This window comes from Chenopodium quinoa, unplaced genomic scaffold, assembly GCF_001683475.1.
Source record: "Chenopodium quinoa cultivar QQ74 unplaced genomic scaffold, ASM168347v1, whole genome shotgun sequence".
NCBI lineage: Eukaryota > Viridiplantae > Streptophyta > Magnoliopsida > Caryophyllales > Amaranthaceae > Chenopodium > Chenopodium quinoa.
In genome coordinates, this window is record NW_018745470.1 from 1673286 (window position 1) to 1699347 (window position 26062).

At 36.6% G+C, this 26062-nt stretch overlaps 1 protein-coding gene and 1 long non-coding RNA gene across 3 annotated transcripts; one reads left to right on the forward strand and one right to left on the reverse strand.

Annotated features, from left to right (window-relative positions):
* The first annotated feature begins 474 nt into the window (after positions 1-474).
* Positions 475-4479, forward strand: LOC110715074 (probable inactive dual specificity protein phosphatase-like At4g18593). Of its 2 annotated transcripts, XM_021893650.1 has the most exons (3): positions 475-1219; positions 3814-4079; positions 4181-4479. In XM_021893650.1, the coding sequence occupies exons 2-3, from the start codon at positions 3845-3847 to the stop codon at positions 4333-4335; spliced, it is 390 nt and encodes a 129-aa protein (XP_021749342.1). In that variant the 5' UTR covers positions 475-1219; positions 3814-3844; the 3' UTR covers positions 4336-4479. The 2 variants fall into 2 exon arrangements, with proteins under 2 accessions (XP_021749342.1, XP_021749340.1); XM_021893648.1 differs by having other exon boundaries at positions 475-4079.
* A 2902-nt stretch (positions 4480-7381) lies between these two features.
* LOC110715068 lies at positions 7382-10039 on the reverse strand. The gene is made up of 2 exons (XR_002510206.1): positions 8919-10039; positions 7382-7641 (listed from the first exon to the last, which is right to left on the reverse strand). It is a non-coding gene; the product is annotated as an uncharacterized LOC110715068 (long non-coding RNA).
* Positions 10040-26062: the final 16023 nt, after the last annotated feature.

Genomic DNA, 26062 nt, shown 5'->3' on the forward strand with positions numbered 1-26062 from the left:
TACTTTCGATTATTCACCATTACCATTACTCCCAACTTTTAGGGGGATTAATTTCTATTGCATCCAAATGACTTGCAACCGGTCAAGCAGGTAAACATTTGTGAATTAGATTTTTTTTACACACTTGTCAATATGTAATTGGTTGAAAAAATAGAGAAAAAAAAATAAGAAAAAAAGAAAAATGTAGCAAAAAAAATTTAAATTTCCTAAAACTAACCCAGCACCTGCCCCACCTCCACCATCGACGCACACCTCCCCACCACACGCACTCCCTTCCTAGCCATTACTACCGGAAAACCATCACAGGCCTAAACGATCGTTTCCCCACCAAAATTGGCCACAAAGCAACCCCCTCCCAAAAATCGACCACGAAAATTGGCCACAAGTGGCCGAAATCGGCCAATGTTGGAGCTGAATGGTTGATTTCAACCCTAAAACCGGCCGATTTCGGTCGTTTGTGGCCGATTTTATGGCTGATTGTCATCGGTGGTTAGGGGAAAGGGGCGAAATTCGAGGGAGGGGAAGGGGATTTTTGGGGTGGGGGAAGGGAAGGGGTGGGTTTCGAGGGAGGGGGAAGACTAGGCGCCGTTTTCTGGCAACGGGGGAGGGGTTTTCGGGGATGAGGCCGATTATCCGCCTGGGTGGGGGTGGGGGTGTGGTGTTTCCGAGATAGGGGTGGGGGCTGGGTGTGGTGGCAGCTGCTGGGCATGGGTGGTTTTTGGGGTTTTTTTTTTTATTATTTTAAATTTTAAGCCAATAATAGGCTAACACGTGTATTGCAACCTGTAATATTAGGTTGGATGACCGGCTGGGTGTAATAGAAATTAATAGGGTATAAAGTTGGGAGTGATGGTAAATAATTGAAAGTAGGGATTATTATTGGCGGACGAGGCAAAATTGGGATTAATGGTGACAATTTTTCCTATGATCAAACTTATCTTGACATAACTAAGTGTTACCTACGTTTTTTTTTAACCGAACAAAGATGCTAATTAAAAAACAGTAAAAATCAAATCTAGTGTGTTTGCAATTCCCACTTTAAATTGGCTTAACTTACCCCGAGTTAAATAAGAGTTACCTTTGATTATTTCCCTTGTTTTTTTTTTTGGTTCATTTCAATTACACCTAATTGCCCTAAGGAAGGAACCCTCTCCGGCACTTGGACAGTTTGAGCACCATCGAATAACTTCACCATCTTGTCGCACACACACTGACAGGAGTAACGTCATCTTCCAAGATACTCTCTTTTGCTTTCATCAATTTTTTTTTTTGTGCCAATCTTTTACAAATCATGTGTTTATACTTATATATGAATTCCTATTTTCCGACATATGCCTTTTGTTATTTGATCATGAATTCATTAGATTTTTGTTCGGAATTCGTAATATTTTCGACCTTTTTAATACTCAAGTTATAATTTTGTTCAAAATCCTACTTGGGTTTTCCTTAACATGTAATTTGATTGTCATATTTGTATTTTCTGGGTATTATATAATGTTTTTGGGTATTTTGTGGCATAGTGCTAATTATTGCAGAGTGTAGCAAGAATTACATACAGAATTTGGACTTTATTTTGGGTATTTGATTTGAGTTGGTGTTTATCCTAGTCTTGTCTTCAATTGATTAAGCTTTGTGCTCTTGACCGGTAATCGAAATCTTAGTATTTCTTATATTTGTATTTCACTAGTTAAACACTTAAACAGCCTCTTTGCCTTCAAAATTGGAGGTAAGCTAAAGAAATATAGCAAATTGGGTACTTTAGTACTGTATGGATGGTCCATTTGTGGATATAGTATATGATAGTTGAATGATCTTTCAATTCCACGAAGTATCCTTTCTATTGAATTTCAATTTGATGGTCAAGCGGAAGCATTATGGCAAATTGGTGTTAGAGATATCGGAAAATATATGTATGATATATTTTCCGATATCTCTAACAATTGGGGACCTAATTACTTATGGTCAAGCCGAAGTAGGCTTTCTATTGAATTTTTGTTTAAATGTCAAGCTGAAACATTAAGGGAATTGGGGACCTGAGTGCTGCTGCCCATGTGGAGAGAGTATATGATAGCGCCTTGTCAAACTGATATGTTCCTTTGAATACTACGGAGTAGAATTTTGGGGAGATATTAATCAGCGGAGTTCTAAGTCTGCCCAAATTTTCTTACCTTCCGTGGTGACTCATAAGAATCAACTTGTTTGTGTACGACTAGATTATTCTTTTTCACTTTTCTATGTGAGGGTATTTTAGGAGCATAAGTACTTTGTTGATTTTGTATTATTCTTCATTTCTACTGTGAGGATTGATGATTACACTAAATAATCAAATTTGGTTCATGTAGCCGACCCCACTTATGGGATTAAGGTTTGGATTGATTGATTGATTGATACTGTGAGGATTGTTTTTTCTGTATTCAATAATATGGAGTATATCCTCTTTTCACTTTCTCTTGCAACGGGTCAGCAAGGGAAGGTGTGACCGATATGAGAAGATTTACACATCATATTCTTGAGGCCCTTCCCTACGAATATCTTCAGGAACAAAGTAAACCCATGTGTTGGACCTTGGTGGTTTTGTAATTGATTGCTTTTCTGCTAGATGCCAATATGCCATAGTACTGTATTCCTTATCTCTTCCATTCACTCTTTCTTTCCTTTTATAGAGATTCTGGTGGTTGGTGTTTTACTGTTTTTGTTCCAGTATGGTGACAAAGATCAGTAAGTTTCAGTGGAATATTGTGGTCAATTATAAAGAATATTAAGAGTGTAAGCTTGTCTCTTAGTGTTTGTGACGTACTTCGTTTGATATCCTTATTTTCTAGTCAAAGAACGGCATAATAGAGATATAGAATCACTGTTTTAAGATGGATGAATTGAGCATTGAGTACAAGCTACAAATGGAGAAAAAGCTTGTGCTTGAATGAGATCAGTGTTATTGCTCTGAAACTAATTTGGACATACTAATACATATTAATATGTTTTAATATGTGTAAAATGAGAGTTTGTTGCAGAAGCTTTGCTTGGCTGGAATGAGATCAGTGTTGTTGCTCTGAAACTAATTCAGAGGCAGTATTAAGCATATTTTTCCATTTGATATGGTTTTAATATTTTGGGGGAAATAATCTTGGAAGGATTTTAACTATAGCATCTTCATATCTGAAATTTATTGTGTCAAAAAAAAAAAAAAAAAGATTCTGAAATTTACATTAGGCCAAATAATATATTTCCCTCAGTATATAGTATATACTACGTATTAAGCTTTTGGATTTATCTTGTATCGTTCTTAGTATTTGATTGTATATAATGGATATTGTTGAAGAGATCAAAATGGCCTATTGACTAAGAAGATTCTGCAGTCTTTAGTTTGCATATTATGTTTCAGAACTTTGCGTGAGAACTTTTTTAGTCTTTGTGCTTTTCTAGATTTCTTACCCCTGATAATTATCTTCTGCATATATTTTGATTGATTGCAATATTCCTTGCTACTTCCTTCCTACCCCTCTTCCCATCTGTATAATTCAGTTCTCTCTTTGGGACTAATCATCTTTAAGACCACTAAAGCAAGATGATATGAATGCTATGACGAGAAACAAGTGAAGCTGCTGAAAATTTTCTTACTTATCTTAAACACTATTTAAGCGAATAACAGATGCACATATTCCTGTATTGATTGAGTGTTTATTGCTTGTTAGCTGATGGTGCATCTTACATGTTCCTGAAAATGGCTTGAATTTTGCTAATGTTGGGGAACAGCTGTTGTTTTGACTTCGTATATCTTTCTCAATATATCTGTCTTCTTTCCTAACTTATTAGGTTGTTAAAAAGCATCACCTGCTTTCATATAATGACAGAAGCCCTTAGCTCTGACATTAGCTCTGAAGTACATCCTGTTGAGGAAACTAAGCTGATTTATCGCTGTAAGAAATGCCGTCAAATTGTTGCTTCACAAGAGAGTATAAATTCACATGAGCAAGGTAAAGGAGAGGAAATCTTTGGATGGAGAAAGAAGAAGAGTGAGTCCAATTCGTTGCCTGAATGTTCTGCCATATTTGTCGAGCCTTTGAAGTGGATGCAACCAGGTAAGACCGTAAGAGTATTTATTATTAATTATTTTCAATATAGTAACCATGAATCCCAACTTTATGAATATGCTAAATTTGGTAATTTATTGTTACACCAGTTCAAGAAGGATATGTTTGGGAGAAGCTCTATTGCATGGGCTGCAAGTCTCGACTAGGTTCTTTCAACTGGGCTGGCATGCAATGTAGCTGTGGTGCTTGGGTTAATCCTGCTTTTCAGATTCTGAAAAGTCGAATCGATGAATGCCAAATATGAGTTGTGTTCATAACTACATAGTTGATACTTTGATTTAGTTGAACATAATTGCTTTGAAGCATGTTTGATGTGCCTATTGGATATGCTTCGTATATAAGTGCAAGGCTTTCAGTGATGCGCTCTGGTGATATGATGTTAATGCTACCACTAATGTTTCTCGTATATTGATCTTATTGTCAAATTCCGTGACTCTACTTCCTATTAATCGTGCCCATTAATTTTTACGTGATGACTACAATGACATATTGAGACGATGCCTATAATAACTCCAACAAAAACGGAAAAAAGTTGCAACAAACCATTTGTGTCATGACTAGTGTCAAGACTTTTAAGATTTTTGAGTAGAGTATATTGACTTCAAGGCGCTAGGTTGAAACTTTGAAATTTCTTTTATACATCTTTGTAATGGAAGTTTCTTTTATACTTTATACTTCTAACACCATCTTCATTAATTTTAACCATGAACTCAAAAAATAAACATTAAAAGAAAAAAAAGAGGACAAAATGTTGGACTTGTGGGCATCATTTTCAAAGGCAATGCAATAGTGATTTTTTTTTTTTTTTGTTTTTTTTTTTTACATACAAGTTAGGTGTAATATTAATTAATAATTCTAATAAGTAAACTTATTAGAAAAAATTGGTAAAAATAATTTCAAATTTTTACATATTCGCTTTAAATAATCTCAACTTAAGGGTGTATTCGCTTTTCTTTGGTCCCTAACTGGAATTAACCTATAATAGGTTAAGGTGACATGTGTCACCATGTGATTGGTTGAAACATAAAAAAATAAAAAAAACTTACATAAATTTTTTTTGAAAAAACTTAATTTTTTTTTTTTTTAAAAAAGAAAAGCTGCCTGCCTCCACGCACCTCCTTCGCCGCTACCACTATGGCGGCCGATACCCCTTTCCCTGCGCCGGCGGCTCTTCCTAGTTCCTACCCCTGTGTCAGCTCCCCTTCCCCCGAAAACCACCAACTCCGCCCACCATGAAACCCCCAAAATCCCTAAAACAATCTCCCCACCGCCTTCCCCCCACCAGCGGAATGGGGGGAAAGTCGTTTGGGGTTTTTTTAGCGGCGGGGAGGTTGTTTTTTGGTTTTTCGTGGGTTTTAGGGTGGGCGGGTGTGGTGGGTTTTGGGGAAGGTACGCTGGGAAGGGGAGTGCCGGAGCGGGGGAGGGGGGCTGGACGCGACGGTTTGGGGTGGGGGAAACCTGGGCTGGCCATGAGAGAAGGCTTCCAGCAAGTGGTGGGGGTCGTCGGGGATGGCATCCATTAGTATTGGCTTAAGTTTGTCTTTATTATTATTGTTTTCAATACAATAATCATGAATCCAACATTATGAAGATGCTAAATTTGGTAATCTATACTTAGTATTTAAAAACTATAACCAAGAAACTAAGAAAGACACATTTCCCCATTCATTCTACTACACATCTCTAACCATAGTGTCACATGTCATCTTACACAAGGAACTAGAAATGAAGGAAAGTTAGGCATTTACAAATGCATAACAAGGGGTATTCATGTAATTATACATATGTACAAACGAATGCATATTCTGATATCATTGGTTGATCAAATGGTACCACTGAATATACAGTGATACTATATATGCACATAATGGTATTATATATGCATTCCGTTGTACAAAATTTATGCATAAATAGTACTACTGAGAATTCAATGGTACCATATAAACTTTCAGTGGAACAATCAACATGTGGTCCCCCATCACGTGATACAATCCGACCAAAAAATAGGTGGGGTCCACATACATACCTCTCTCTTCCTATCTCTCTCCTCTTTTCTCTCTCTATCACGTGTTTTAATAATATTTTAATCAATGTTATGCATTTACAAATGTCTAACTTTCCTCCCTTTAAAATTCCTCCATCTTACACTATTAATTTTTTATTACACCATTTTTTTTAATTCTTTAACTACACTTATACTTCATCTTTCATAGACACTTTATCTCTCCCCTTTAATTCAACCTTTTCCCATTCTCTCTTTAATTTTAGTCCTTCCACCTTCTATTTAAGCCTCTTGTTTTCGATTAAAGTTCCAAAATTTTAATTTCTTTAATCATGTTTCCGATTACATATTATACCCTATAATGACTTAACTGATATTTCCTCACTTATCTCTCAATACAGTTTTTCCGATTACATATTATACCCTATAATGTCTTACTTATATTTCCTCACTTATCTCTCAATACAATTTTATATGAATAACCCGTGCATTGCACGGGCCAAAAAACTAGTTTATTTTTACACCAGTTCAAGAAGGATATGTTTGGGAGAAGCTCTATTGCATGGGGTGCAAGTCTCGATTAGGTTCTTTCAACTAGGCTGGCATGCAATGTAGCTGTGGTGCTTGGGTTAATCCTGCTTTTCAGATTCTGAAAAGCCGAATAGATGAATGCCAAATATGAGTTGTGTTCGTAACTATGTAGCTGATACTTTGATTTAGTTGAACATAATTGCTTTGAAGTATGTTTGATGTGCCTACTGGATATGCTTCGTATATATGTGTTAAGGCTTTCAGTGATGTGCTCTGGTGATACGATGTTAATGCTACCACTAATGTTTCTTATATATTTATCCATCTTATTGTACTTATAACTTTACTAGATTCAAATTCTGCGACTCTACTTCCTATTAGTCGTGCCCATTATTGTCTACGTGATGAATACAACGAGATATTGAGACGCCTATGTTAACTCCGAGGAATGATGGACCACTACCCGGTATAGGTCGAGTCGCCAAATACCAAGTGACATCTTTTATTTATTTATTTTTTGCTTAAGGTAAATAACAGTACTTAATAAATAAATAATAGTATTAGATAAACTAATAACAGTACCTTGATTTAAAATAACAGTTTACACAGATTATTACTATAATTCGATTTGATAATTTATATGACTTTTATTGGTACTAGATGTAACACCCCGACTTTTAATCAGCGTCACTGGACCGTATATAACTCGTCATTCACAGCGGAATTAATTAACCATAGATAAACCATTCTTTACTCATCATACTAAGCGGAATCAATTATATATAGATAATCTCGTAGCCACCTGTGGATTATGGGCCTACAAATAAACATACTCCTTAACGAGAATATTCAATAAAAAAAATACAACTCCAGTCTTCCTTACTGTGATAAAATAATCAATCTATCTCAGCTCTCGATGATCCATAATACATAAGCCTTGATTCCATAATCCCTAAACTAACTAAATTCCTTTAATCCCTTTGCTTTTGATTAATTTCAGCTCTGTCATCATTATTCCTGTAATTATGCATAAAAATAGAAAACAGAGAAAACACAGGAAAATCCAAAAATGATTTGAAAACTCAATAACATTACTCTAGCCTGTAAAAACAATTTTTCTTTCAAAATCATTTGAGCATATATCATACATACATAGTTGTTCAGAAATAATCTAACATCATTAATTTTAAAAGCTTTGTCGGCAAGTATCATTCCCTTTATGTAAGATCATAGGTAAGTACAGGTTTTGGACATAACATAACTTTCATTCGTGTGGGAATGTTTCCCCCTTTAATTAACATACTTTCCTCCACCTGTAACTCGCCTATTTTCAACGTTCAGTTCACTTTCTAATGCCGACAAAAGTTTCATCTATCTTATCATATTAAATCATTTCAGAACAACTTTACACTTCTAAAAATTCATAGCACATTGACACATATCATAGTCATTAATTCATAACACTTAATTGAATAAAGTAATCATTAGCGTTAAACATTTAACAGGGGCTTAACATAACAGCTCACTTACACATAATTTATAAATTAATAAAATAACTAGAAATACATGTCGTTCATAGCATTCTTATTACCTTGTATGATGTTAAGATATCTTTATGAACTATCGTACATATCAGTACATCGTAAAACTCATCAATAGAGTATCATTGTGAGTTCTCATAAGTCCTTTAATAAAATTCATGTATTCGTAATCTTTTTGGTGGACATGCTAGTCGCTGGACAGTATGACATGGCAGAACGTCTTCCGCGATGGGCCGGTGCCCATAATATAGAGCAGTGCTCGACATAGTTGGGCTGGTGCCCCATGGGTACATGCATTGCATGACCGAAACATAACATATACGGACTAGGTCTTTCACTTTTATTTATTATGTTGTGTATCTTTTAATAAGTTATTCGTAGATTATTAACATACTTTTGAGAGATCCGCAAATCAATTGAACATTGTATATATAAAATCATTAATATAAATCATAAGGCTAAAATACATCAATAAACATGTTTATCATATCATAAGTCATTAGAAATATATACAAGGATATAAAAGGTCATGTCATGTGATGTCATTTGCACATAACACACTTTTAAATCATAACATGCTAAACATATCATACAGACATACATGTTATACAGCAACATGCCATTTAAGATTACACACGTGCATTCACAATAACCAGACATAATTGACACACATACGGCACTAAACACAGTTGCTAGACATATATAATAGTTACATATACATGAGTATACACAATTGCTAGACATAATGATTACCTCATTTGATCATCCTTAATCATCTCACTTAGCTTGTTCTCCAATAATCATCATTCGAACTCTCAACCTCCGTCATTAATTCCTCATCGTCATGATTTATTCGATCATACCCAAAAATAATAAATACTCATTAATAACTTCTTAATTCAAAACCTTTGATAAAATAAAGTATAAACTTATTTTTAGAGAACAAAACAAGTGGTACCTCATTTTGAGTAAAATGAGCATTACTTTAAAAATAGATAGTACTACTATTCATATTAGTAGAAAATATTACTATAAAAACTTTAATTTAGAGAACTCTCAAATTGCTTTGGTATTAAAACTCATTTTTAGGAAGTTGAATATACGAATTACATAATCATCAATTCCTTGTGCAAAATAATATTAGAATATATACAAACACTACACTTTTAAGAGTAAAATAAGAACAAACATAGAACTTAGATAGCAAACTACTACTATATTTTAACATCATTTTCTTATTATCAAAATATCTACATAATCGTTTTCAAAGAAAGTAAAAAGTTTGTATCTCAGATAAAGGATAAACTTATAATCAAAATAAGAGCAACAAAATTAGCTCACTTTGGTTTCATGTGTACAGAGTAGTCTCAAAGACCATTCTTAGTTTCACCAAGCATGCCATGAATGGAGGAAAGAGAAGAGTACACGTGGCTGCGGTGCGTGAGCTTGGTGGCAAGGGAAAGAGATGACCACAACCATTTCAAGCAAAGGAAAGAGCGGTGATAGCCGTGTGGTAGTGATGGACGGTAATACGTTAAATATATATGGAGTATTATTATTCCAAGAACTTGAAAGAAATAAAAGATAGGGATCATAAGATGAAGTTTGTTAAAGTGATAAGCTTGAGTATTAGGTAACCAATTATAAGGAAGCAAAATGTGACTTCGGATCATCAATTCTTAGCCGTGAAGGAGTGAGATAAGCTCTAGATTGAGCTAAGCATAGTCAATCAACTTTGATTGGTTTGCCCAAATTAAGAAACAAGTAAAAAGAACAAGCAAAATTGAATTTGGTCTTCATAAACCATGAAGAATAAAGGGGTGAAGGGAAGAGGTGGGTTTTGTCTTCTTATTCCCTAATAAATTGAACAAATGAAAGAAAAGCAAATGGCTTTCAATCCCCATTTCTTAAGCGTGAAGGAGGAGAAGAAATAAGAGTTGGTGTTTGTCAATTTTTATGAGTAAGAATATTTTGGTGATTTTACAGTCTCGGGTAAAAATACAGATTTTAATGAAAAATCACTAAACAACAAAAGAAAAATATTACTTGACCCGAAATATATTTTAAAATAAATAACTTTCCTTTCGTAAAATTAGCTTCCGAAATGATCTAATCTTATAATAAAATTTAAGACTAAAACATTCTTAATGGTTAAAATAGAGATTAAAACTTAATCAAGCTTATAATATAGATTAGAATATAATAAATCATGTTTTTAAATCTCGGGTATTACACTAGATATCACTACTTTACTACTTATGTCTTAAACAAATTAGCTTTTATATTTAATAGTCCACCATGCTTTGCAATATAAAATGTTTTACTTAAGAGAGTTTTGACCAATACCTGAACTTAGTCGACAATGGAACTTCCGGCGTTCTTAGCTTCCGGCTTTACCAAGGTAGCTAACCCCAACCCCGTCTTCCTTAGATCAGGCATAGCACAGAACTAATTCGTTTCCTACCTTAGATCGTAGTCTCTATTCAAACAATCTTTATTGTATTTGTGATGGTACTTTTTAAACATAAAACTAACTCATTTGTGACATAAGTTTTGAGAGGATAAACGTTCCCTTTCGAAAGGAAAATTTTATTTAATTTGAAAATATTACAACACTATTTCTTACAGAATTAAAAACCGAAAGTCTAAACAGACATGACAAGAAATAGAGTTTTTCTCTAGTTTAAGAGAGATGGAAAACCAATCTATCTCTTAAGGTGAGGATTTTCTCTAGAGAATTCTTTTGTTTTCAGAAATGCTCTAGCAAACTCACTTCAAGCCTGCCTTCACTTCTTTTCCTAATTCCCTTTATATAGGGGAAGGCTTACAAAAGTCACCGACACTTTCTATGGCTTACAGAAGACTATGACTCAGCAAGTGAATATCGTTCACTACTTTCCTAAAGTTTTTTTTAGAACAAATAAAACGTACTTCAACAGTAAAAGTAGATTACATTATTGCTGGTGTGGGCTCAGGACTCCATCATATTTTGTAGACCACCTTTGTTGTCCTTACACTCTTCATAATGGACATACGTTTGGTTGTCTTCTTCTATTCCGAGATCCATCACACATCTGGCATCATAGGATTCATCCCATGTGACAAAGATCTCAAATAAGTGCTCTCTTCCCTCTAAGGATAAATATCTCCTATATTCAACTTGTTCAAGATAATCATACACTGATTCACCATGTATTACTCCTTCTTCTAAATAATTTTTTAACCATTCTGGTGCCACTATTGTAGTATTTCCCACATGTATTATGACTGGTGGCTCTTACTTTATTGCTATAAATTGGTTAAGATACTGGGCAGTATAGAAAAATCCATATGCTCTAGCCTCAGTAGGATCCCTTACTCGTCTCTGCTGGATACAGATTGGATCTTTGACTTTGCGATAAACATCTTCAAACATGATCAGGAAATGTGGAGAGCTAACTTTTCCTTCCACCATTTCAATGTTTGCACTTTGTACTATGACTTGTTCAACTCTTCCTTTGTATCTTGTTGCATCATAAATTCTCCTAAATACATGCTTCTGGAATTTTGTGAGTTTCTCAAAAAACGTAGTATTATTATCAGGAAATGGCATAATACTATGAACCATCCCATAATCCCAAACTCTGTAGTGCTCCGCTACATAAGGTGTCCTCCATTCTGGTGAATGTGGATGAATTGATACAATACCCACTCTAGAATTAGTGTTGAACATTATTCTACTTCCCCATAGATCATAAAAATCATGCAGCTTGTATGACCTTGACACAACTAAATTGTACCAGAATTTGAAATCGTTATCTATTATTTTATTTAGTATTATATCCTGAACATCTGCAATGAGTCGTAGGATAATTACCATTACTTCGTACATTAGGAACCTTCGAACTGCTGCATGACAACTCTTAACAAACCATCTCGAGATGTCTTTTTTGATGAAACAATCATGGCCTCCATCAACGCCCAAGTGGAAGGTGAAACCCGCTCCATTGCTTTATTTGTTTCTTCAATAAGAGTTTTTCTCTCTGCCTCCATCTTTTCTAGTTGATGGGCAGGAGGTTTTTCTGATGTCTTGTGCTTCTTCGCTGTTGGCTAATTCTCTGGTCAAGCTATCTTCCAAAGAATTCTTTGATCCTTGTATATGTTCAACAGTAAAAGAGAATTGGTTAAGCCATAATTGCCAACGCAGGAATCTCCCTTGCGCTTGCATATTTGACAAATTCTTTTTAACAAAACCAAGTATGCCTTTGCAATCTGTTCTTATTAAGAACTGTTTAAGGGCTAAGAAGATTAAGAACTTCTCGATCCCTCTAATAACTGCAAGGATTTCCTTTTGCATGGTAGGATAATTTAACTCAGCTTTATTAAAACTTCCACTGCTTCTACAGAGTCTTTCTCCTTCTTTGACTTTTAATATAGCACTCCACTGCTCATTACTAGCATCTGTTTCAAGAATCAAATCATCTTCACTAATAGGTAGTGTTAGTATAGGAAGATCTTTACACATTGCTTTAAATTTTTAACAATTTTAGAATCACTTTCTTTCCAGTTCCAAGCTATTTCTTTCTTGAGTTTTTGTTGTAATGGTTTTCTTAATAGAGCAAGATTTTTTATGAAATCAGAAGCATAAGTTAAACATCCTAGAAATCTTTCTAGTTGTTTTCTATCTTCAATCTTATCTGGGAATTTTTCGATCTTTTCTAGGATATGTTTTTGCAATATTATTTGTCCTGATTTAATCTCTAATCCTAGAAACACAATTTCTTGTTTATCATATACACATTTATCTTGTCCAAGGATTATACCATGCTCAGCACATTTTTTATCTGAGTTACCGCTTTAACATCATTCTTATGTTGTTCTAAATCTTTTGAGAAGATTAAAATATCATCTATGTAAACCAAACAACAATGATTAAGTTCTCTAAAAATATTATCCATTCTTCTCTGAAATATTTGTGGAGCATTTTTTAATCCAAAAGGCATTACTAACCATTCATAATGCCCTTGAGGGGCACTAAATGCAGTTAATGGAATACTTTCTTCTTCCATTTTAATTTGCCAATAGCCACTCTTACAATCCATCTTAAAAAACCATGTGGCTCCTTGAATTCTATTAAATAACACAGTTTTATTAGGAATGTAATAGCCATCAAAAACAGTATTGTTGTAGACACCCACTTGTGTCTTCCCAAAACCAAACCCGGTGATGAGTACCTTTCACGTCGAATCATAATCGAATGAAGAGAAAGTGTCGGAAGGTTTAGTGTTGCGGAAAGTTTTAATTTCTTTTCTCTTCTCTCTATTTTTGAAAACTTATTTTAAGAAAACAGCCAATCCAGTTTGGTTGGTCCATGATATGTGTCCAATAATAGTGTAGTTGGATGGGGCTTGACAAGAGCTTTCCAACGATATATTATAAGCCCGATTCCGATTATTCATCAATAATGATGAATATTGAGGAAGTTATGGCCAATTTACTAAACTAGGCCCGGTTTGAGCATTATATACGGCCCAATGATCTTGAGGAGGGCCTAATATGATTTATCATTCCTAATGCAATTAGGAATGGTTTTAGTCTTCTAGAATCTTCTAGAAGGTTCTTTTCATTCCTAATTCAATTAGCATTGATAAATTGACTTTTGTTGACTTTTCAGAGTTTTAATCAAAATCAAATAGCATTTTCGAGGAAATTATATGATTTTATCCTCCAGTACGGCAAATTTGTCTGATTTTCGAAAATACCTAGCCATATTCGAAGTTGCCTTCGCCCTAGACGTGAAAGGTTTTACTTTCTGAGGGTTTGGTCCCAAATCTCTATTTCAATTATTTAATTTAATTGTTTTGATTATTATTTTCTTTGAAGTTACTAACGTGTGTATTTTGTTATTAGAAAGAGGTACGAGGCATCAAAGTAAGTGCTTTAATGGTTTTTATTGATATTATGATGTAGAAATCATGTTTATATTATTATTATGATATTCCTAGTATCATGTCTAGGGTAATTTTAATATCAAATATGCTTATTATGATTCCTACGATGCCTTTTATGTTCTTCCTAATATTTATGATTGTTAGTATCATGTTAGGGTTAATGATTTGATTTTTATTGCTTAGTGACATGCTAGGGTTTGTTATTAATCTTGTTAGTATCATGCCTAGGATCTTGCTATTATTATTATGCTTTAATATTAACATGAACATGATTATTTTTATAATTGTTATAATTTATGATTATTATTATTATTATTATTATTATTTTATTGTCATGATATTGATGATTTATTGTGTTGCTTGATATTTTATATTTTATTGCTTGATCACGCCTTTTATGCATGTTAAAGGGAATTGGTACTTGTAATCACGCTTAATAAGATAATTAATAATCTTGTTTAGGGTTAATATTATTATAATTCAAGTGATCGCCAATAATAGATTTATTTGTGCATTATATTCAACCAACATAGATAAACAGGTTAAGGGTTAATCCTATTGATTGCATGTTAATCAGAAAGCGCACATGAATACGATCAGAATAAAGTAGAGGCCTATTATTAAGGCAGGTTCAATCTCTTTTAGGTTGGATTTGTACCTTCATCCCCGAACCCTTATTTGGTTCTAGACCTTATGGATTTGACGATCTCTTGGATCGTTAAGGGGTGTAACCTTCACCTCGTGAACGGTTTACAAGTTCTTAAAACTTGTTGGCGACTCTTTTGCTCTATCTTCTTCCCTTTTGGACGCCACCGTACTTTAGTGTATGATCACAGTGGGGTTCAAGTTAGTGGGATTTAAGGCTTGAAATTATTCCCTACAGTTTTTGGCGACTCCACTGGGGAGGATTTCTATTTTTATTCCTGAATTTGTTTCGGCAATGATTTAGAATGAGTGGATGAGACTCGAAAAGTTCTAAGTATTTCATGTGCGTAATTTTGATTAACATTATTGTCATATGCATAAAAAAGATCTCATTGGAAAGTCCATCCGTAATGAGTTAAAAACATAGGATTTTACACGTAGGAAATTTGAGAAACGTCTTTCACAACTAGGACTGAAATAACACCACTCGAAACTGGAAAATTTTATCGAGCACAGAAAGCTGCTGAGGCATGTGGGAAGTAGCGTCAGGGGCTAGAGCTTGGCGCCAGCATTTTAGTCGTAGCGCCAGACGCCAGTATTGGCGCCATGCGCTACAGTTAAAAGCTGGCGCTTGTCTTTGTTTGCTGGCGCCAATTTCCCCCAATACCAAGCCAGAAATATGCGTTCTAATTTCGACCGGTTTTTCGTATTGTTTGCTCGATCTTACTTTCTGATTGAATTTTTCTCACTTTTCTGAAACCCATATGTGTTCTACATATGGACATAACCCTCTGGGAATTCATGCTCCATCTACCCGATTGAACGCTCCGTGTAACAAAGGGTACATCCGAGATGTCGAATTCACCAAACCATGGAAGCGAGTTTTTTCTAAAACTCGCGGTGTCCCATCCAATCGCGCCAACCCTTCACACTTAGGCTTCCGCGCGGTGCATCCGGACAATTTACCATGGGCCCTCTATTGACTAAACCATATCCCGAACTTTAGAGAACTAGAGCCATGGTTAGGTTGCAAACGCATTGCATCATATTGTGCCTACTTGACTAATTGTGCATTATTTGTTGTGCATATATATTCTATGTTTCTCTTAACCGTTTGTTGACTTGTTGATAGGGTAAAGTCGTATCCCTTAATCAAAAGTAAATACCTAAATCCTCTAACTAAAGTAGATAGGGAAGTAGGGTCGATCTCCACAGGGAAACAAGTCTTTTTACTCCTAATTAATTATTATAATCTAAATTACCTAAGTAACCAATATTTATATTTGAGTATGAAACTAAACTACAAAGAATAGGAATAGGGAGAAAACAATATATAAAAGGATCTAGGGCATAGGTTCACCAATAAATAATACTCCAGGGTAAAACATAGTAATCAATCATTGACATTGCATAAATAACATGATTAACAGGCTCTCGCAATTTATTAATCAACATAGATCTAACAGGCTCTCGCAATTTACTAGATCTAAGTTCTTATTGAAAATAGCCTTTAATATCAAATTAACATCTGCTCGATTCATCAATTTAATATTGCTATACTTTTACAAGCCGCAATTGTAAAACATTAAAACAATTCAATAGAAAATTATCATGCAATATCAATAATCAATAATAGTCAATCATCAATGCATCAATTAACCAGATTGTAAAGGGCTTTCGCTACGTATTACAATCACAAAATTAATCTACCGGTATTAAATCTCATCTCTCGAATCTCGACTTAACCATTTATAAATTAATATGCCTATTGAAACTAGACCTAAACATTAATTCTCATCTCTCGAATCTTGAATCAATATTGTCAAACTCATGCATAAAAGATAGGCCTAATCTAGTCACAGAGCATTAAATCAATCAATAGGAAATTAATCTAACATTGATAATTAACAACAATAAATTACCCCTTCATATTGTTTATTAGATCCCCATAAACCCTAGAAATTAAACTACTCACACATATTAAAAACTAAAAAAATCAAAGCAATAAAATAAGACATGATTAAAGGAATAGAATAAATAACTAAGATTAAGAGAAGAGGAATCGTTACCAAAATAAATCTGGAATTAAAAGTAGAATTAAGAACAAAGGTTTAGAGAGAGAGTTCTAAGAGAATAATTAAGAGAGTAAAGAAAGTAAAGAGGAGAATAAGAAGAAGTCCTAAAATCATATTACGGAGGAGTATTTATACTCCGTACAAAAATCCTAAACTAAAACAAATTAAAACGACGCTAATCGTCTCCTAAATATACACGCGCCCGATCGGGCAAGCACCGCCCGATCGGGCGCGCCTTTTTTCACCTCTAATAGCAATCTCGCGCCCGGCCGGGCGCGTCACCGGGCGCTTCTCCCGCCCGGCCGGGCGCGCCTCTGGGCGCCAGCCTTTTTGGCCGGGCGGATCATTTGGGCCACTATTTGGACTTCGATTGTGATCCAATTCTTCGGACCAATCTGGGTTTCCTCTTTGGGTCTTGAATACTCAGTCCAAACGCCCCGGTATCACCTTAATCACCGGTTCGATGACTCTAACCGGCCCTGGGCTATAAAATCTGGTCGTGCTTTTCCAATGCTCGTGATTGCTCCTAAATATCTCGGGAAAATACTCCAAAAGCATAATTCCCTGCAAAAGTCAACCCAACCTACGAAAACACTAGAAAACACCAATTAGTAATAAAAGTGGCTCTAAAGAGCCAAAAACACTACTAATTACGACCAAGGGACGGGGGTAAAATACAATATAAAATAAACACATCACTTGTGTTGAGACTAAATAAATTAATGACTTAAAGAACTTTGCCTAATTAATTAATGAATTAATTAATTTGAGCCAATAAAGTCTAATATTTTAATCTGAATTTACCTAGTACGACTTTAGGCATACCCCGATTGACTAATAACACCGAAAACAGTCTCAGATCAAAGCTCTAATATTGGCGCCAAGGTCTGAGCTGTAGCGCCACATTATGGAGTGTAGCACCTGACGACAGTTCTGTCGCCTGGCGCCAAGCTCCACGGTGTGACGTCAGTCCTGTCGTTTGGCCGACAGTTCGGATTATTGGTCGAGTCATCACCTAGAGTCTAATTAATCAGTTTGCTAATTAATTCGGTTAATTTTTGCTGTCAATAGTACTTATTTGAGTCAATGATCGGGTTTAGGCACTAAATCCCATGGTCTTACATAAGAGTCCAAGCATGTCACTTACACTCAACGCACACACCAATACACATACTTTGACCATGTTTAAGAGAGTCTTGTGTGCGCGTTTTTTCTGTCATTTTTTAAGGGGGTAAGTCGGATATTAATCCTCCAATAAAAAAAAACTATACTTAGTTCCCTAAAAATATGTACATTATTTTTGCCAAAAAATATGCACCCTTTTTCTACTTTATTCTTTTTTTCCCCTCCTAAAAATAAACCGTGAAGTCAAGTTGATTCGAGTCAAGTAATTAAAAATGCAAAATGGTTTAATTTACAGCGCGTGGTCAAGAAAGGAAGGACGGTTAATCAAAGACAACCTCTTCGTACAAGTCCAACTTTTCGACAAACCCATAGCTCGTAAGAGGAAAGCTAAGACTATAATGGCAACACAAGAAGAAGTTAATGATCTTAAGAACCAACTGGCTACCGTGACTGAGACATTGAAGCGTCTCGCACTCAAGATCGATGATCCCGTGAAGCAACAACAGATGGACCTCATGCAAGAGAGCCTAAGCAAGTTGTCTAGCGACTACAAGTTTCAAGAACTTACATCACAAGGGGTATCGGTGGACAAAGAACTTCTTCCGCAGAAGTTCAATGCCAACGACATCCCAAAATTCAGAGCCACTGACAACCCTTACTTTCATTTAAGAGCATTCGAAACAATAATGAGTATCAAGGGTATTGGTAAGAAGGTGTTCCCTTCTCTATTCTCACTATCTCTCGAGACCGTTTGCCAACAATGGTTCTTTTCTCTCGAGAAAGAAAAGACCTCTACCTGGGTGTCCATAGCAAATGCTTTCGTTGATATGAACAATCCTTCTTCTTCCAAAACCGCCCACTCAAAAAACGTTAGCACTTTTAATTTAGGAGAAGTCCTTGCTATGAACAATCAAGGACAGAAGAAACCATTTAGGAGGAACTTCACTCCTATTGGCATGGGTTATGACACCGCATTTGATCGATTAAATGCAAAGGGTCTTATAACTCCTATTGGACCATTTGGGGACCCACCAGTTGAGAAGAGGTCGGCTAATTGGAACCCCAATGCACACTGCATGTATCACCAAGGTAGGGGCCATCTCACCGAAAACTGTTGGAAGCTTAAGGAAGCTATCCAAGACTTAATCTACAACAACAAACTGCCGTTGCCCCCTGCCAGTAAGAAGCCAAGCATTGACAATGCACCTCTCGCTCATACCCTGGCTATCTCCGATGAGGAAAACGAGGTTGACCCCTCATCTCTCATTAGACCTGTCAAAGAAATCCGTGCCATAGAAAAAGAAGAGGAAATCTTTTTCGATGTCAAGGATAACCTTCCAGAACCGGCAAATAAGGATGATATACAATTGCTCACACTGTCTATGAGGGAGGTATCACAACTACTACGTGAAGCTCTCAAAGCTATGAACGAACTCCATAAGAAATATGATGAGCTTCCACTTCCGAAAGATAAAAGAGAATTCACACCCATAGGAATGACCTATGATGCTATTTTTGATCGTCTCTATGATCAAGGACTAATCAAACCTATTGGTCCAGTAGTGGATCCAATATCAGAAAAGCGATCTCCAAGGTGGGATCCCAAATCATACTGCAAATACCATCGAGGAAACGGTCATACCACTGATGAATGCTACAGGTTTCAAAACCTCATTCAAGATCTTGTGGAAGCTAATAAGATCTCATTACCTCTAGCTAGCAAGGGAACGACTTATGAGGCAAAGTATTTTCCCTTACAAGTCCCTGAAAAACCCAAGAAAAGCAATAGAATTTACACTCTAATTGGGATCCCATATACACAAATGTTCGAAATGCTCTCCGAGAGTGGCGAGATCAAACCTCTCGAATCGAGACCATTCGAATCGTTGAAAAGAACGGATAGATATTACTGTCAGTATCATCAATCAGGGGGTCACACTATAGAAAACTGTTTCAAATTCAAGGACTTGGTTCAGAAAATGATTGATGAAAAGAAACTAGTCCAAATTCAACAAGAAGAGGATGCAACCATTAATGGAGTGTGGGACAGTGATGAAGAATATGTCTATCTAAAGGACCTAGTAGGACCTACACCTTCTGTGTCATACACCACAGATGACATTTGGGCTGAAGAAGACTCGTCAATAGACGTCCTCACAAGATCCGGGAGAATGCAACCTCCCGTTTCAACACAACCTATGCCAACCACACAACAAGTTCCCATGCCTATCATTGAATACAATGACATTGTTAAGCAGTTTAAGAAGACAAAGGTTGAGATGAATGTATGGAAACTCCTGGAAACATCTCGAGAACATAGGTTGGCTGTAATGAATGCCTTGGACAAAATTGGGATAGATTCTGACACTACCCTTGAGGGATTGGCCAACTTCCTCACAAGTGACCTTCCTAGCCCGATTAATTTGATCACCTTTTCTGACAAAGATTTATCCCCAAAAGGTGACAAACATTACAAGGCATTAAACCTCACAGTAGTCTGCAAAAGGATGAATGTTCCTATGACTCTTGTAGACAATGGATCGACCATCAACGTCTGTCCACTTAGCACTGCGAGGATGCTCGGCATAAGGGACAAAGATTTAACTCCGTCTACATTAGGAATAAGGGCCTATGATAACACTCGTCGCCAAACTCTTGGCAAGATTACTCTAAATGTAACGGCAGGAGAAATAGAGAATGCTACTACTTTCCAAGTAGTAGATATTAAAGCTTCATTCAACTTGCTGTTGGGACGCCCTTGGCTTCATGATCTAATGGTCGTCCCTTTGTCTCTCCACCAACAAGTAAAAGCTATAGTTGGGGGAATCCCAATCACCATCGATGCTTCGCCTATGAGATTAAATCCATAGAAAACCCAATTATTAATGTGGAGCACGACGAGGATGATGAAGATTTATGGGGCTTTAACGAAGAAGTATCCTTAATCCAAGAGGATGAAAGGACCCCTCTTTGACATGACCCCCATTCCAACATGATCGTCAATGCCATGCTAAAGAAACAAGGACACTTTTCTGGGATGAACCTAGGGAAGAAGAAAGGAATGGCAAAACCGCTGGAGTTACCTGGCCTCCCTAAGTTAGACACTTTCGGACTTGGTTTCGAACCGACTCGGAAAGATCTCAAGCGAGCCCAGGAAAAGGCAAAAGCACGTAGGGACGCTCGCATTCAAAAGAAAGCAATTCCAATGGATCAGTACCCTCTTACGCTTAATGGTCAGTTTATAAAAGAAGGAGCGGACTATCCATTCCATGAATTTCCCGAGCCATTTGTTGTAAACGGCATACGATAACCGGGATTCGAGATTTTCTTGGATTGCTAGTTCACTGATGAAATTCTAACTCCTGTCCACATGGAGAATGCACCCCCATGCTTTGACTTTAACGTCATAGGATTATTGTTTGGGGGAGAAAAGAATGAGCCAACTTGTAAAGAGGATAACTCCTCGCTCATTCAAACAGTCCTACAAAGTGAAAACTTCGATCCCTCGAAGCTAATTACTCCAGCTGAAGGATCACTACAAGGGTGGCGCAAGACTATCAAGGTGACTACTCCAAGCGGAAGGAAGATATCCATCACGACAGGGCAAGGACCGATGTTTGAAGAGTCGTCTGAGTCAGAGTCTGAGTCGGAGTCTTTCCCTCTAGAGTCTTCTAATTCTTTAGTAGTAACACCTCCCCCTCCTATTTCTTCTCCTAGGATAGTTAGTGATCTAGTCCCTGAGGATATATCACTCTTTGACGTAATGATCTCAGAGTATAATAATATTTCTCATTCTCCTTACTTCTCGTGTTCTTCTCTAACCCAAGATGACGAGCATTGCTTAACTAACAATGAAAAAGACAAAGAAATTATTAAAGCAATGGAAACACTCGAAAAGAAAATACCTGCAATTGAAGAAACTGAAACAGTTGATATCTCAAAAGATTCAACTCATAAAAGAGTAGTTAAAATCGGATTAACACTGAGTAAACAAGAAAGAACCGATTTAATTAACTTACTTAAAGAATTTATCGATGTATTTGCTTGGTCATACGAAGATATGCCAGGCATTAATAGAGAAATAGCTCAACACACTATACCACTAATTCCAGGAATGAAACCTGTAAAACAAAAGTTACGTCGAATGAAACCCGACGTAGCTCTTAAAATAAAAGAAGAAGTTCAAAAACAAATAACTGCAGGTTTTATCAAGGTATCCAAATAACCCGAATGGGTCGCCAACATCGTCCAAGTTCCGAATAAAGACGGAAGGGTAAGAATGTGTGTCGACTATCGAGATCTAAATAAGTCAAGTCCAAAGGACGACTTCCCTTTGCCACACATCGATATTCTGGTAGATAACACGACAAATCACACGCTTCTCTCGTTTATGGATGGATACGCAGGTTACAACCAGATTCTCATGGTAGAAGAAGACATGGAGAAAACAACCTTTATAACGCCATGGGGCACTTACTGCGACATGGTAATGCCATTCGGGTTGAAAAACGCAGGTGCTACTTACCAACGTGCAGCAACTGCTTTACTCCATGACATGATGCACAAAGAAGTCGAAGTATATGTCGACGACATGGTTGTAAAATCAAAAGACCGTCCAGGCCATCAAGTAGCCATAAGGAAATTTTTCGAAGGTTAAGAAAATATAATATGAGGTTGAATCCATCAAAGTGTGCTTTTGGAGTCACCTCAGGCAAGCTTTTAGGTTACGTCATAAGCTCTAGAGGAATAGAGGTAGACCCAACCAAGATCAAAGCAATCATGTCAATGCCACCGCCCAAGACTGAGAAACAGATTTGAGGATTTATTGGCTGGTTGCAATACATAAGTAGGTTCATATCAAAACTGACGACAATATGTGAACCAATCTTCAAGAAGCTCAAGAAAAATGTACCAGTGATATGGGATGACGAGTGCCAAAAAGCCTTTGAAAAGATCAAAGCCTATCTCGTAAACCCTCCCGTATTAGCACCAGCACTTCCCGGAATACCTCTTAGGTTATATTTGACAGTTACCAAAGAAACAATGGGAGCTATGCTAGCACAAGAAGTAGAAGGCAAAGAGAACGCAATCTACTACCTAAGCAAGAAGATGCTTGAATACGAAGCACGCTATACACCACTCTAGAAGTTGTTCCTCGCCTTGGTGTGGGCCACAACTAAGTTAAGACATTACATGCTGGAGCATACCGTCTTCGTAGTCTCCCGATTCGATCCACTCAAGTATCTATTCGAGAAATCTACACTCAATGGACGCATATCAAGATGGATAGTAAATCTAGCCCAGTTTGATGTAAGGTTCATGCCACAAAAAGCTATCAAAGGATCCGTGGTGTCAGACTTTCTAGCAGCTTTTCCAATAGAAGACTCGACGCCAATACAAGACAATGAATTTCTAGATGAAGACCTAATGGTTACTGAAGATGATACTTGGACCTTATACTTCGATGGAGCCTCAAACCAAAAGGGATGTGGCGTTGGAGTGTTACTAGTATCACCTAAAGAGGAGCATGTTCCAATCTCCATAAAGCTTGATTTCGACGTTACCAAAAATGCTGCTGAATATGAAGCATGCGTGGTAGGCCTTGAAACAGCTTTGGCGTTGGGAGTAAAAAAGTTAAGGATATTCGGAGACTCTTCTTTGATTATCAATCAAATATCTAAAAGGTGGAAAGTAAGGAGCGAAATCCTAGCCCCTTACCAAACCTATCTGGAAACTCTTACCGATCAGTTAGAAAAGGTAGAATACACATATCTACCTAGAGAAGAAAACCAATTTGCTGATGCCTTGGCAAGACTAGCCTCAATGGTTAGGATTCCCACGGAAATCAAGCAAATGCCTCTAACTATAGAAAAAAGGCACAAACCAGCATACATCCAGGCTATAGAAGACGACGAAGTAGTCCAAGGCGAAGAAGAAGAAGAATAAGAACTGTGGTACACGGACATACTCAATTATGTCACCAATGGAGAATACCCTCCTCATGCTGACAAAAGAGCAAAACGAGCATTAAGGCTTTTGGCTTCCCAATATGTACTCATAGACAACGAGCTACATAAAAGGGTACCTAAAGGTCGAGCTCTCCTATGTGTAGGAAAGAAAGATGCACAAAGAGTAATGAGGATAGTCCATGAAGGAATTTGTGGCACTCATATAAATGGCAAAATGTTAGTCCAAAAAATAATGCGAGAAGGATATTATTGGACTACAATGAACAGGGATTGCCATCAATATGTAAAAAGATTCCCTAAGTGCCAAATTTATGCCAATTTACAACATGTCCCTCCATCCTTGCTCTACACCTACACATCGCCATGGCCATTCTCTACATGGGGAATTGATATCATTAGCAAAATTACTCCCCCAGGAATAGGAGGCCACGAATATATTCTAGTAGCAATTGATTACTTCACGAAGTGGGTCGAAGCGCAATCATACGCTAAACTCACTGCAAAACATGTAGCACTCTTTATTGAGAGAAATATTATTTGTCGATACGGAGTCCCACGTGAAATGATAAGGGACAATGGAACTCACTTTCAAGCCGAATGTGAAGAATTGCTACAAAAATACGGTATTCAACATCATCATTCTTCCCCTTACAGACCTCAAGAAAATGGAGCAGTCAAGGCAGCTAATAAAAATTTAAAGACTATCATCGAAAAAATGACGGAGAATTATAAGGTTTGGCCTGACAAACTTCACTTCGCATTGTGGGGTTACCGCACGTCAATTCGTACATCAACAGGAAATACGCCATTTTCCTTGGTATATGGAATGGATGCCGTATAACCTGTCGAACTAGAAATATCATCTCTACGCATTGCGTTGGAGAGTAAACTCGATGAAGTTGAACGGACTAGGTCAAGATATGAAGAATTTATTCTACTCGATGAGAAATGACTAGAAGCTCTACATCACACTCAGTGTTACCAGACTCATATGGCTATGCATTTTAATAAGAAGATCAAGACAAGAAATATCAAAGTAGGGGACTTGGTGTTAAAAGCACTAAGGAAAAATGTTTTAGATCCAAGGGGTAAATTTAGACCTAACTGGTCTGGACCCTACATTGTCAAAACAATCCTGTCAAGAGGTGCAGCAAAACTAACTGATATGGACGGCAATGAATTCTCGAACATGACAAATCTTGACCAACTTAAGAAATACTACCCATAATAACTTGAGTAGGATACTCAAGAGAGCTACGTTCAGCCTGATTCCTTGAGAAAGGATACGTAGGCAACCCTTTACGGGTGCTACCACTTTATTTTTCGACATCTCCGCGTTAATTAAAAATTCAACAGAAGATCGGCGAATTATCGGTGTCGCAGAGAAGAACCTGGCGCCAGCCAACAACCATCAGCGTCAGCCGATGAAATTGGCGCCTGGCGCCAGACTTCAATGACAGGCGCCAATTGCAAATAACTGGCGCCAATTTGGAAATAATTTCTGGGCGAAGTTCGGTGTTTTTCGGAAAATTTTCGACTTCAGTACTCGAAGAATTTCTAGAAAATTAATTTTTCGGTTTTCATTGCTTTAATAACATAAATTTAAAGTAAATAATTTAATTAAAAGCTGAAATTTCATTAATAAAATAAAATTACATTATTATTGATGAAATTTAAATAAAGCTGAAGTAAATTAACTTTAAATAAAAAAATAATAAACTAAGTCTAATAAATTGAAAGTCAAGCAATGCTCCTAATCTTTCTTTTCCTTTCTAGCCCTTTTCCAATTCTTGTCTGCTTCCTCCTCCTCATCCATAACTTTAGCTAGTAGGCACCCTTTAGAAGACCTACATTCAATCTTAGAGTAGATAGTCTCCCCTTAAGCTAATACTCCATGTTTCTTTACCACCCAAGTCTTTTTATCTGTGGTGTTAGCTTTTCTTTTTCCTTTATCTTTGGTAACACCATTCTTCCTAGGCATTGTAGATGTTTTGAATTCAATTCTTGCACCTAGACGTTCCTTGGCAGGAATCACCCTGTCACCCAGCCGACTCTTTACATCAGTTCTACCCTGATCTTTCTTCGAATCCTTCGAAGGTTTCTTCAGCAACCACTTCTTCACATCATTGGGCAAAGAAGGAGGAATCTTTTGG